General features: G+C 39.3%; 1 protein-coding gene across 5 annotated transcripts in view; it reads left to right on the top strand.

The window, feature by feature from the left end:
- nav3 (neuron navigator 3) overlaps positions 1 to 13,671 on the top strand; it is a 340,033-nt gene that overhangs the window by 164,497 nt on the left and 161,865 nt on the right. For all 5 annotated transcript variants that reach the window (XM_041780603.1, XM_041780602.1, XM_041780601.1 and 2 more), the window contains one exon: positions 7,462 to 7,530. In XM_041780603.1, coding sequence (XP_041636537.1) covers positions 7,462 to 7,530 — 69 coding nt within the window. The remainder of the gene's footprint in view (positions 1 to 7,461; positions 7,531 to 13,671) is intronic.

Here is a 13,671-nt window from a genome sequence, read left to right as displayed (position 1 = left end):
AAAACACTATTATTGGTGGTTTTGAGTTGTAGTTACTTACTTCTAAAAAGTACTACATATATTAGAACTAAAGGTAAAATATGTTAACTGAATAGATGACAGAACAAGGCTAGTAAAAGGACTGACGATACAAAACAAATTTTCCAGATCAAGTTGGTAATAGGATGATTCACTGAATTCTCTGTATTGAATCCATTTGTTTTTGCCTTCCTAAATATTGTTTCAGTTAATTACCCTGCTCTCAAAACTCTCAGGGGACTAGGACATCCCAAACAACCAGTTTTTACAAAACAGTACTATGCAATGCGATACGATATGATACAGTATGATACGGTAAGGTCTGATGCAATGCGTTGTGATATCAAACCATAAGGTTCCCACCGATCCGATGCAGTATAGTGCAATGCGATGTGATATGATACAATACGAAACTAAACGGGATGAAATGAAACAGTATGATACAGTACGTTACAATACAATTAGATACAATACGGTATGATACAATACGAAATGTTGTGATACAATGCGATATACATGATACACTGCATGTTGTGATGCGATACCATACAGTATGAAACGGTTCGATGCAATACACTTCAATATGATTTGATACGCTATGATACAATGTGGTCTTAAATGATGTGATACGATACGTTGCAATATGAAATGATATAATGTGAAACGTACAATATGGTACTTCCTGACACAATTCGATACAACACAACATGATACAATACAATGTGAAATTGTTGGTATATGATATGACATGATATGATACAGTGGATACCACAAAAACATTTTTAAAGGTATGATATTATACAACATGGCAGGACATGGTAGAATTTGATCAACTTCAACACAATTAGATCAATAAGGTGTCCAATACACAATGGTATGAAAGACAAGATACAACATTAAAACTTACTACAAGTTTTGTTTTAAGCATTTACCTTGCTACCAAGCCCTAAAGAGGACTAGAACTTCCCAAATAACCAGTTTTTGCCTGATGCATGAAATTATTCAAAACAATACAGTACGATAGAAGTGATACGATAGTGACAACTCTACACCCTTTTTTGATACAAAATGATCTGACACTGTTTGAGAGTTTATGATCATATATGATACAATATGATATGATGTGATGCTTGGCAATGCAATATCATATGACACAATACAATATCTGGCCTTCCTTCAGATTGTTTCACTTCAAGCATTTACCCAACCCTAAATCCTTTTGCCACTAAGTCGCTGAGCAGCTGTATGATAACAAATTGTCTTACCCGATTTGATACAAAACAATGATACGATACAATAAGATACAATACAACACAGTGGGACAAGAAACATTTATGTGTCCTCTGTTGTGACGCTTCAAGGACTTTTAACTACTTGATGAAAGCAGGATCTGCAACTTGTTCTGTAATTTCACCCTACTGTGCAGACTTGATGGTCCATACGCTGAAAAACACCATTTTTTACAGCAGCTTTTTATGGTTGCAACCTGTTGTAACATTACAGGAGTAGAGTTTGTATGGAGGACAACAAGTTGACTGTAACAGGGCTAGACATGGTGTCAAAACATGGATGCTGATTGGGCTTTCAAAAGGCCAACTTTGACAGACTTTGCCTGGACATGAAGGTCTGCTGACATCTCATTACCTGCTGTCGTCACACTGACCTCAGTGTCTTCAGCGCATGCCATTATGGATCTCAAATCCATCATATTGTGCCTGCCTTCAACACAGTGAAACAGGATGCCTGTGGCATGTTATCCAGCATTCCTGTAAGCTGCAGTGTCATGGGCATTAAGCAGAGGCATCAATGATTTATGTTGCATTCAGTCAAAAAGGGAAAGATCAGCTCTGATTTTGTGTTTCAGAACCAATACCACCCCCATTTTCCAGACTTAGATCCTACCCTCATGTGTTCTGGTGGCTCTTTTTCCACATTGGAAAGATCTTAAGAGCTGTGGGATAGATAAGCACTTCAAGCTGGGGACTTTATACCATCCCCTTCATGTTTCATTGCCTTTTATAAAGACTGAGTTAGAGGAAGGGGGTCAGGATGGATCCTCTGATGGAGAAATTAGCACCCCAGCACCTCTTATGCTTTTTACTGACAACAGAAGGACATTGATGAAGGCATATGCTGCATAAAAGAGGAGCTGGGGTGGAGGAGGGTTGCAAAAAGCTTGCAGAAGGAGTAGCAAAGTGAATCCAGGCTATAGCCATTTAAATATGGCAGAATGAGTGCAATTACAAAAAAGCGGGCTTAGAGCGAATCAATTGGCCAACAGCTGATGAGGGCTTGCATGAGATCAACTGATCTGGATTATACAGCTTGCTTGCCTGAACTAACTCTTGATTTCAAATTGCATGTTTTAGCTAATTTGCATTCAACATAAATTTCTGAAGTCCAAACTGGCAGTGTAAAACAAGTAATACCAGCATGTTGATTTGTGAGTCATTCATATGAAGTCAAAGAAATGTTTTGTGGTGTGAAACTATGACTCATAGACAGGGGTCCCCAAACTTTTCAGCCCATGAGTCCTCACATAACGATGCAAGAGACCAGGGACCCCCGCCGCCCTTGGAAGTGTTGTTCCTGCATGCTCTTTCCCAGATTCTCTGTGAGCCCCTTTTAGAGTGTCATATCGGAACAACTGCTGGATGTTTAACTTTGTACAGCTGACATTGTTGTAAAATATAAAATCCAATTCTTATATTGCAGAGAATTGTGCTCTTTACAACAGCTGACATCAATGATTGTTTGGGCTGAAAAGATGCTTTTATCGGCTCCTAGCTGATCGAGGCTCAAGATCGGGACACCACTGATTGAAATTTCATGCTGTCATTAATGCTCACCACCCAGTTTAGTATCTTCATTTCACTACACAATTTTATCATAGACATCTCTTTAACTGTATCTGCTTCCCCTCTTTTAACTTTTGATTCTGTCTGGTTGCTGTTATTTCTGTACTCCACATGATTTTAAAATAGTTTGTACCCACTGTCACCGTGTCTGTGATGGCTTTTACTGCAGCTCAAAAACTCCTCCACTTTATGTAAACCATGTCCTTCTAGAAAGCTTAATGAGAGAATATTTCAAACCACAGTTTTTGTGAAAGGCAGGACATATGCTCTGCCTTGGTGACATGGGAGCAGCGGGAGCTAACAGAGCTGGAATATGAAATAATGAGACTGCCTGATATCTGCCTCTGCGCTCCTTTTTCTTAGTGCAGAAATCATTAACCCTGAAATCCACAAGATTGGATAGGTCACTTCCTCGCTCATGCATTGCATAAATACTTGTCTATATGTTGCCGTAAATTGTTTACCTGACTTTTTCTTCAGTGCCATCTGTGGATAAAAAGAGCCACCATCTTTGTTAACATTATCAGTGAAGATATTGTACTGTGGGTTGTGGGAAATATTTGGATACCCAGGAGAGTGCATTTAGTTTCCAGACATCATTAAGCGGGGTGTTATGTCTTATATCCTTCATTAAAAACATGATATAAAAGCTCCTATAATGGGAAACTGCTCTGAACTTGTTGCCCTGCGTTCTGCTGTCTGCTCTGAAGCTCGTTAGCATAACTCCACATCATGAAAACCTGCAAGGTCAATTAGAAATGTACAATGACTCTGCACTTCACTGCAGGTGGTTTCAGAGAGTTAAACAGCCCTGAGGGAGAGAGTAAACAGAAAAAGAGTGTTTCTGTTTGCGCAAGTCTACACGTGTGATATTGACGAGAAATGGGAAGATAAAGAGGCACTTTTGGAGAGTTCGGCAGCTTATTAAAATTCTGCTCACCGCCTTAAAAGATCCTTGTCGTTCACAGTTCGACCTCTCCGAACAAAGCATTTAATATCACGCTCTCGCCCTGTGGCGGCTGGTTTGATTCTACAGAATGATGAAATTTATTCAAGATATTGACTGAAAATCACCTCGCCAAGGCCTGAAACCTCTGCCGCAGCTCGTCTTTTATTATATGAGGAAATGATGCATGAATAAAGAGCTGCCAAAATATTCATCAGCAACAGATTTTTATTAAAGCCATGGCCAGGAGGCTATGTGAACTGAACCCTACTCTTTATAATACCAACTTTGATGATAATATCACAAGTGTCAGTACTTTCACTATTGGTTCTCTTGCTATCTTTTAGTGCCAACTCATGTTTTATTCACTTCAGGTCACTGTGGCAGCTAAGCATGTAAAATTTCTAAACATAAATGGTAGTTTTAAAGCAGCTTTAGTCAGTTTTCATGGAAATTTGAGAAATGAGTGTAGATAGAGTATACGATATGCATATTGACTGCAGTGCGTCATGCAGTAATCCAGTATACGTAGTTTATTGTCTGTCCAGTCTCACTCACCAGCAGCCCACCATCACAAAACAGAGAGCAAGTTGTTCCCCGTTGTCAGAGGAGGACGGGCTGCTGGTTTCTGCAGCTTCCTCTGTCATTTAACTGAGCATAGCTGAGCTACTCTGATCAGTGAAAGAGATAGCCTAGTTTTATAGTTTCACAGTTAGTCTACTGTCTGTTGCTGCTTCCTCAAAAGAAAGTGATAGCAGAAGTTTCTCGGTGGACTTTGTGAAAGTTTTTTTGCTCTCTGTAATGTAAACGGATTTATTTGTAATTCAAGCAGGATTTTTGTAATATCCATTCAAAACTGTGTTCTTGCAGAGTTGCCAGCATGTCTGGATTATATTTCATCCTCTAGGTGAGTTCAGCTTAGCCTAGCATCACTGTCATCTACTTTGTTGTGCTCATTTTCATCAGCCTACTTTTATGTTATCAGAAAGCAAATTAAAAGAACATTGGTATTATAGCTTTTAAAACTAACTGGCACCACATTAGACATTGCTTTTGGTTAACCTGTCATTTTAGCATTTAAGAAAACAAAGATTGCAAATAATGTTCGTAACAATTTTTGACCTTTGAAATATGCTCTTGAGCTACTAGGGTGTTTTTAGCAACTATATTAGCATTTGCTAAATCTTTTTGGCTAGTTATTTTGGCAACCATCTTGATCTTTTAATAAATTATGTTGACATAGTGTTAACAACCATACTTGACTAAAATTTACATTGATATTGTTAATGTAGCTAAAATTTGCCTTTATGTTTGCAGCCATACTCTACATCTGATTAAATACAAGGTTTTAGACTGGCAGTAGTTTTAAAAGTACTATTTGTTTAGCTAGTGATATTACCAACCATATTTGACCTCTGACATACTCTTTTTAAGCCAGTATGCTCATGGTAACAACCTGAATCAGTACTTAGTAAAATCTGTCAATCTAATAATGTTAGCAACCATATGTGACCATCGGTATATGCTCTTATGCTACTAGGGGGAGTTTAGCAACTATATTAGCATTTTGCTACATCTATTTGGCTAGTAATTTCAGCAACCGTCTTGATTTAAATTATGTTAACATAGTGTTGATAGCAACCATACTTGACTATATTAACATTAATAGTGTTAATAATAATAGTTTGCCATTATCTTGGCTGCCATACTCAACATCTGATTAAATACAGGGTTTATCCTTTATTTAGCTAGTAATGTTCCCAACCTTGTTTGACCTCTGACATACACTTTTTGAGCCACTATGCTCATGGTAGCTACCTGAATCAGTACTTGCTAAAATTTTATTCTAATAACGTTAGCAAATATATTCCGCCTTCGGTGAATTTTGTTAGCTTGTCGTGTTATCAGCCATGCTTAGCATTTGCCATGATTTAGGTAACATTTACAGCCATACTCTCATAACATTGACAGAAGTCAGTCGTTTCTGTTAAGCTAGTAATGCTAGCAACCAAGTTTGACCTCTGCAGTACACTTTTTAAGCCAGTAGGCCCATGGTAACAACCTGAATCAGTACTTGCTAAAATGTTAATTTCATAATGTTAGCAAACATATTCTGTTTTTAGATGAATTTTGGATAAAGCTTTTAATATTATGTGTTAAGCTAATAATGTTAGCAACTCTGCCTTTGATAAAAGCTTGCCAGCCTAGTTGCTTTTGACAAGTCTTTTAATAAATGAAATTCTGACATGAATACATTTTTCTTGGCACTTCTATTAGTTAGCAACTGTATTCTGCATTTAGGCTAGCAGCTTTTCATATCATCTGTTAAGCTAGCCATTTAAGAGCATTTTTCTGCTTATAATAAAGTGAGTTCAGTTACTGGCTTTTGTCCAAGCTGGTAATATTAGCAACAAATGCAGTTTTTAATATTTGTTAAACAAAATATGTTTTTATTATATATTTAATGGAGTGTAATTTCTCCAAATTTGGAAGGCTAATGTTTTAAACCAACTCTCTGAAGCAGGTATCAGGTAGCTATTAGCTTAAATAGCTATCCCATTCTTTGTAAGCTATTTTAGCTTAATGTTAGCATCGATTACACAATGTTGATATAGCATTGCTTTGTATTGCGCTTAAATTCTTTGAGTTTGTTTGCAGTCTTGTCCTTAATTTTCTGGTGATGGTTTCTAGGGCTGAACAGAAGCAGTAAAAGCCTCTTGTATTTTAACGCCAATTTTATGATTGATGAGAAATCCTGGAGTCACATGAAGAACCACTTCCCTCATAGCTAGAAGAAAACACTTTACTGTTTTTGAGAAGTTTCTTTTACTTGCTTGTTTTCCAAAAATATTATTGGCCAAATTTTCCCTCAGGCATTTAGTTAGTTGTTAAAAAAAGACATGACCAGTCAAAAGCAGCTAACTGTCAATGGACGCTCTGTTATTTTCAGTTTAAGGAACAAGTGGGAGAAGCTCACATGGTCTGTAAGTCACACAGGAAGTTCCTCTCTGAACATTTACACACAGGAATAAACAACAGCCTTGGCACCTTGCCCTAGACTTTTCATTGTTTACAGGGCCAGGGATGGTGATTAAAAGCATCTCTTTGTTCATAAAGCGCGCTACAAGTAGCTTAACTACTTCCTGTCAAACATGAATGGAGAGGCTAGGCCAGGCTGCAACAGCCTGCTTTAATTCCCGTCTCTGTTAGTGACTAACAGTGAGTGTTGGGTTATAAACTCTGACTTCTGCTGTGGGCATTTCCTCCGCCTCTGCCTCGTGTGTTGTGTGTTTAGGGGAATGCTTCAAATGATGCCACCACGGAACTGGTTGTGAAAGTTTTCTGGGCCGTTTTATGTCAGCGGCCCTATAAATGGATTGAAAGATGTTATTGGCTTAGTCATACGCGGGTGGTAATAACCATGTGGGAGCCATCATGTGAGAAATCAAAGAAATGTGTGCTGGCATGAAACGCAATGTGCTCCTTCTTTCGATCCCTGCTGCTGCTGTCTGAATGCCTCCTCTCACTCACATTATTACATTAAGACATGGATTAAGACATTTCTTGAAAGACACTGGTCTCATTTGTCTTCTAACTGTGTTAACAGCCTGTCCGTCCTCTCCTCTGCTCTCTCCTCAGTCTCACAGCACGATATGCAAGTCCTCCGGGCCACAGTGGAATAGGGTCGCCGCAGAAGAAAAACACAAGGTAATATGGCAAGAAATTCCTGTATATCTTTAAATCTCTGCTTATTTAGCTCACAGAATATCTGCTGTTTGTCCCCCTTTTGCTTCATCTTTTTGTGTTAATGTTATGGTTTTAATCATCTTGGAGTGATTAATGATCAGGGCCAGCTCAAGAGCAGCTGATAGGGAGTTACGGGTTTGTGGCAGGGACTCTTACACAAAATGTACATGTTTATAATGTGAATGTTCTCTAGATCCTAGCACCTTTTTACACTTTATTCAGCCTAATTATAAATGCTTTTCAGATTCCAAACAAGCACAGATTGACTGATATGGAGGATTTATTTACTTGATAATCAAATATATGTTCTTATTACTAGGTTTTATCAAGTAATGTTGATTGCAAGGTAAGGGAAACCATTTAACAGTTGTTTCAAGTAAAGTCATCTTAATGTAAACATCTAAGGGCTAGACTGCCAATTTTCTGATGACACCACTGTCCACAAGGCAGCGATAACCAGGTGAAAGCAGCCTTCAAACAAGCAGAAAAAGAAGAAGAAATTTAACAGTCTGAGTTGCATGAGTTTATGCTTGAGCCAAGTTTGTCCATGCTGTAAACAGAAGTTAAGACACTACAAGATTTTTGTGATAGCGATTTTTTGTGGCTCTATTCATGTATTTTAATTACAAGATAAGGTCTAGGTAATCGAGCTAAGTATTTTTTGTTATTTTGATTAAATTGTTTGACAATCGTTCCTTAACCTGCAGTTTTCCCAGAATGCCTTTGGGTATGAAACACATTTGCACCATGAGTGACGTTACCAACTCAGTTAGAGGTGTTCCTCCTGTAGTACTCCATGCCCACATGTTATGAATGAGTGCACTTTTCAATCATTATTTTATTTCAGACTGACAAGTGAGAGATTGTTTTTTGAGGCACTCTGAATGTTTATTTTTTTAAGTAAAGGTAATAATTAGTCAATAACTGAGCTTAACAGTGCATGAATATGCTTTAATTCAGCACTCTGAGAACATCCCTCCCTTTCAGCAGTGACTCTCTATGGCTTACTGTCCTCCAGTCTTCCCCATGATTGTGGCTGTGTACTGAGAGAATGAAGGCTCAGGAAACCTTTGCAAACTTGACTTTTCACAGAATCTTCTAATATTTTTAGTTAGTGTTTTTTGATTCTTTTGATTTTTTGATTCATGCAAGATGAATCTAAAATATATATGGAGGTTGATTTTTTTAATTTGATAATCAAAAAAGGAACTTTTTCTTGATATTCTAATTCAGTGAGATGCAGTAGTTGATATACTCTGATCACAGCTAACTTCTGAGCAGAGCATTTAGTTAGCTTGAAAGAAATGAATCACAATGAAACAGATGCAATCCATCCATTTTCTACCCCATTTATCCTGTTTGGGGTTGCGGGGGCTGGAGCCTGACCCAGCTGCCATTGGGCGAGAGGCAGGGCACACCCTGGACTGGTCGCTTGTCACTTGCAGGGCTGACGTTCGGAGACAAGCAACCAGGCACGCTTACAATCGCACCTTTGGCCAATTTAGAGTCATCAGTTAACCTAGCGAGCCTGTTTTGGATGGTGGGAGGAAGCTGGAGTACCCAGAGAGAACACTTGCATGCACAGGGAGAACATGCAAACTCCACACAGAAAGGCCCTGACCAGGAACCATAGGATGCAATGTAACCAACAATTAGCCAGTTGCAAAACCCCACCACAGAAAGTCCCACATGGTTTAATAGACCACTGGCCTTTTGGGGCTGGTGGAGCATAAACAGAATAGAAAGTTCTGAGTAAAAATATGGAAAAAAGGAGAACTGAGGATCTCTATAAAGGTTGTGCACAAGTAGGTTATTCGCAATTTAATCTCTGTCCACAGTCCAGCTCTGTTACTGCGTTAGAAGCTGCTGTTCTGTGTGATGTGTCCTTTGGGAATAGCCCTTTTACACTTTGGCAGAGAGGCTTCTGCTAAATCAGTTACCCAATGATATAATGACATTCTTAGTGATGCCAAACTCTGGACTGTGGCTAGCAGTCAGGGAACCTCAGGCTACTGCTACGCTTACAGGCATATGAAAATACACTATCCTGGCTTCTTTTCCATAGAGAACATAAGAGCAGAGAATTTATCAGTATATGTGAGACATTCTCACTTATATCTCTGCACATCCCCTATCCAGTTGTCTGATGGTTACAGCATTTGTTTCAGCTCAGAGGCAGTGGGAACCAGCATGCTGGCAAATAATTCCTCTCCAGCCGCCCCTGAGCAATGGCAAAAATGCTGCAGCCAGCAGCTTCAACTCTATGGGTGATAATCTGCCCTCTCACATCACTGACAGCAAACCTAACTGCTGCTGCTTTGCAGAAATAGCTTGACACAGATTAGAACACCCAGAAACAGATTGCCAGTATAGACACGCAATGACCGGAGATGGTGCACCCATTCTTTTATTGCCACATTTATTTGCCTTCTTGCAATCTGAGAAGTTATTTTTAATCACCATGCATTGTCTAGTCTTCCACCCCTGCAGCAAGAAAGTTCTAAAAAGAGAAAACAATAGATGTTTCTCTCTCTCATACTGTGCTGAATGTGTTGAAGTGTATTCCCCTCAAGGTGCTGGAGCTTCATTTTTTTATTGTCTTTCTGAGTCATTCTCAAGCAAAAGCAACTATACCCTTCATTTAGTCACTCAAAACCGCTCATATAGGTTGTATATTGTTCGTAACAAGAGCAGAAAGATTCATTTGTGCAAACAAGTCCAGGACAGAATGTTGCTTTCATATTTTTATGTTTTGCTTTTCTTGAATGAGTCACTGGTGTTTAGTCAGTGCTATTACAAAGCTTCTATTGCACACTTCTGTTAATGGGCCGTTTCTTGTTGTTGGTGCTCATTTCTTTGATTTCTCCTGAACCACTCTGTGGCTCTCTCTGATATTTCCAACTGACCAGCACAGAGCTAAAACATCTCCACAAACTAAATATATGCTGCCAGGGTTGGCTGCTTTTCCCTGGGGTCACCTATACTTAGCATCTGCTGATGCAACAGCACCGTCAGGGCACATTATGCTATGAATACCATACTGGTATGTTTGCAAGTTATAGCTCATTAAGTGCAAATGATCTATATTAAACATCCTCGCATACCATCTATAACTGCAGGCAGTTTCACTTTCAGAGGGCCGTTTACTTCCTCTTTTATTGTGCAGACTCAGTTAGCAAACTCCCTGACATTTGCTTTTGCTAATCCATCACAATGAGCATCAAGACTGCATATATCTGTGTCGATGTGTCAAGAGTCTGCCCTTTGATTCATGTACACAGAATGAATGCAAATAAATCGCAGCCTGGAGCAATAGAGAAAATGTGCATTTGATTTATGTGAGGAAATTAATGGATAAGTTGTGAAACCCCAAATTCAGACGGATGCCAACCTTTTATGCTCTAACTCTCTTACTGCAACTGTAAACCAATGCCAATTTGTAAGCAAGAAGTATGACAATGCTAAACATACTTTTCCAGTTGAATGCATGTTCCAATATGAGGCGGACTTAAATGTTTGTTTTGCATACAATACCTAGAAAAAGCATTCACCTGACTTTATAAATCAACCAAGGTCAATATGATTTAGCTTTTTTGACAAAAGAAAAACACAAAAACCTTTTTAATGTCAAAGTGCAGGCTGAATAAGATTGTTGTCGTCCAAGATTTCCTAAACTTAGCCACATTCATTTTACTCTCTACCTTTACAAGCCTCCAGGGCTAGCTGCCAAGAAGCATCCCCACAGCATGATGCTGCCACCACTGTGCTTCACAGTGGGGATGGTGTGTTTATGGTATTGTGCAGTTTGGTGACAACCAAACATAGTGGTAGGGCTTTCAGACAGACTAGGTTCTAGAGTGTCAGGACTTTGGTGCTTTTTGGTAGGGATGTGCACGGTTAATCGGTAAAATGGTTAAAATCTTTTATCAAATTAGCTGGTGCGGGGTTTAAAAGTTGGTTAAACTAATTACTTATCATTTTTTATGAACACAGGCTTGAAATCCCTGTCTATAATGCTCTTTTTAACTATAATGAACCTCCCGCCACTAGAGGCCGCAGTAGCTTCAGTTAATGGCCAATGCCTTCCTCTCTGGCACTTTACCAGATGTAAATATGAGAAGCTCAGCGGTGGCGAAGCTGTTAGCATGTAGTAGGAAGACCACAGTACAACAGTTTACTAAAGTAGTAAATTGAAATAAAGTGGTATGTAGGCTGTCAAGGGTTGGACTCTGTATAAATACTCACCTGATGTGAAAAGACGTTAAATATCAAAGCACAATATTAATCTGTAAAGAGGAACAAAGGCGGGTGGAGGTAGCTTTTAATGCTGTAGAGAGGTATATCAGGCTAACATCACACCCGCTGAGGAATTTGACTGTTTTCTAGGGGTTTTCTCCTCTTTAGACTAGTTGGTTAATGAGCATTTAAATGAGCATTTAGCTGAATAGGCAAATAGACGCTTTGGAACATCCTTACTTTCTGGTGAACCAGCCCGCGTTCATACCAGTTTAAGGGGAACCAAAGTGGGAGGATGTTACTCCATGTTACTCTAGTGTTTCCTTGAGTTTATTAATTATTTGGTCTGGTGTTCGAGTGAGCCCAGCCTTCGCCATCTCTTCCGCAAGTTTGGCATATACCTTGCTCTGCATTGAACTACTCTCAAGCTTCACCTGTCCATTCCCAAATTGTAACCAAACATTTTGTCTCCTCAACAGACTCAACTAGACTGAATTTTCTGCTCATTTTTGCAACCTAGAATGTGACATGTCCACTGATTATGTTACAGATTTGAGGATGAAACAGCTATTATTTGGTTCAAAACTATTTCTTTCTTTTTTTGGTTTGAATGTGCCAGCCGGTTCAAAATTAGGTTCAGGAGCTGGGACTTGTATGGAGCCCTGTTGGTCTGAAAGGCCTAATAGCCTCTTGTCTGATGACCACAAAGCACCACTGTGGTCTCATCAGACCAGAGAACTGTGTTCCACTTGACCTTGGAGTCCTCCACATGCCTTTTGGTCAGCTCTAGTTGAGATTTGACAGAGGCTCTTCTTCCCACTCTCCTATAAAGCTTTGACTGGTGAAGAACCAGGGCAACAGTTGATGTATGCAAAGTCTCTCCCATGTCAGCTGCTGAAGTTTGTAGAGTAGTCATGGTTGTCTTGGTGGCCTTGCTCTCTAGTCTCCTTCTTGCACGGTCACTCAGTTTGTAAGGACGGCCTGATCTTGGCAGATTTACACATGTGCCATATTCCTTCCATGTCTTGATGATGGGTTCCTAGGAACTCTGCGGTAGATCTTTGCCCCTGAGTTGCTTGGGGTGTTCTTTTGTCTTCGTGGTGTAATGGTAGCAAGGAGTAATTATTCCAAGCAAAGGTATCTTTTTACTACAGTCACTTGAGACTAATTCACTTTTCTTTGGTGCCATTTCACTAATTGTGAGACTTCTAGCACCAGTTTGCTGGACCTCTGTTGAATTGGGTCAGTCATTTTAGAGGGGGTGATTATTCATGCAGTCACTTATTTTTCATTACATATTTTTATTTGATTGACATTGCACTGTAGAAATTTGTTTTCACATTGATATTAAAGATTTATAAAATCAATAAAAGGGTAAAACATCCAAGGAGTGGAACACTTATATACTTTATACCTACATATTGCGAGTCTTTATGTCTGCTGCTTGCGTCTTTCCTTTACATTGCACACAGTGTCCTTACTTCCTTGGAGTGAGTGTTTTACATCTATTTGTTATTCTAAATGTGCTGAAACACTGATACTGTCCTCAAAGTTCATCATCTTTGCAGCAGGGGGTGATGTTTGACAGCTTGTCGGCCACCTGCTGCCTCACAGTCTCTCTCTGCCATGTTAATGAGCCTGTGGTGGCTTTTTTCCTTGCCTTGTGAAAGCTGGGGATTGCAGACCAGCTGCACTTGGGCAAACTGAAGCATATGCTGGAGCAAAACTAAGATAAAGTACTGGTTACAATCCCCAAACTTACTGGTGAAACTCTGGCTTCAGAATATACAAAAGTCACACAGGCATCTTTCTTTTTCACCTCAGTATGAGCCTGAAAATCCTGTCCAAGAGTCTTATTTAAAACAA

The sequence above is a fragment of the Cheilinus undulatus genome, linkage group 23 (genome assembly GCF_018320785.1).
Source record: "Cheilinus undulatus linkage group 23, ASM1832078v1, whole genome shotgun sequence".
Lineage (NCBI taxonomy): Eukaryota > Metazoa > Chordata > Actinopteri > Labriformes > Labridae > Cheilinus > Cheilinus undulatus.
This window is presented reverse-complemented; position numbering and strand designations above follow the sequence as displayed.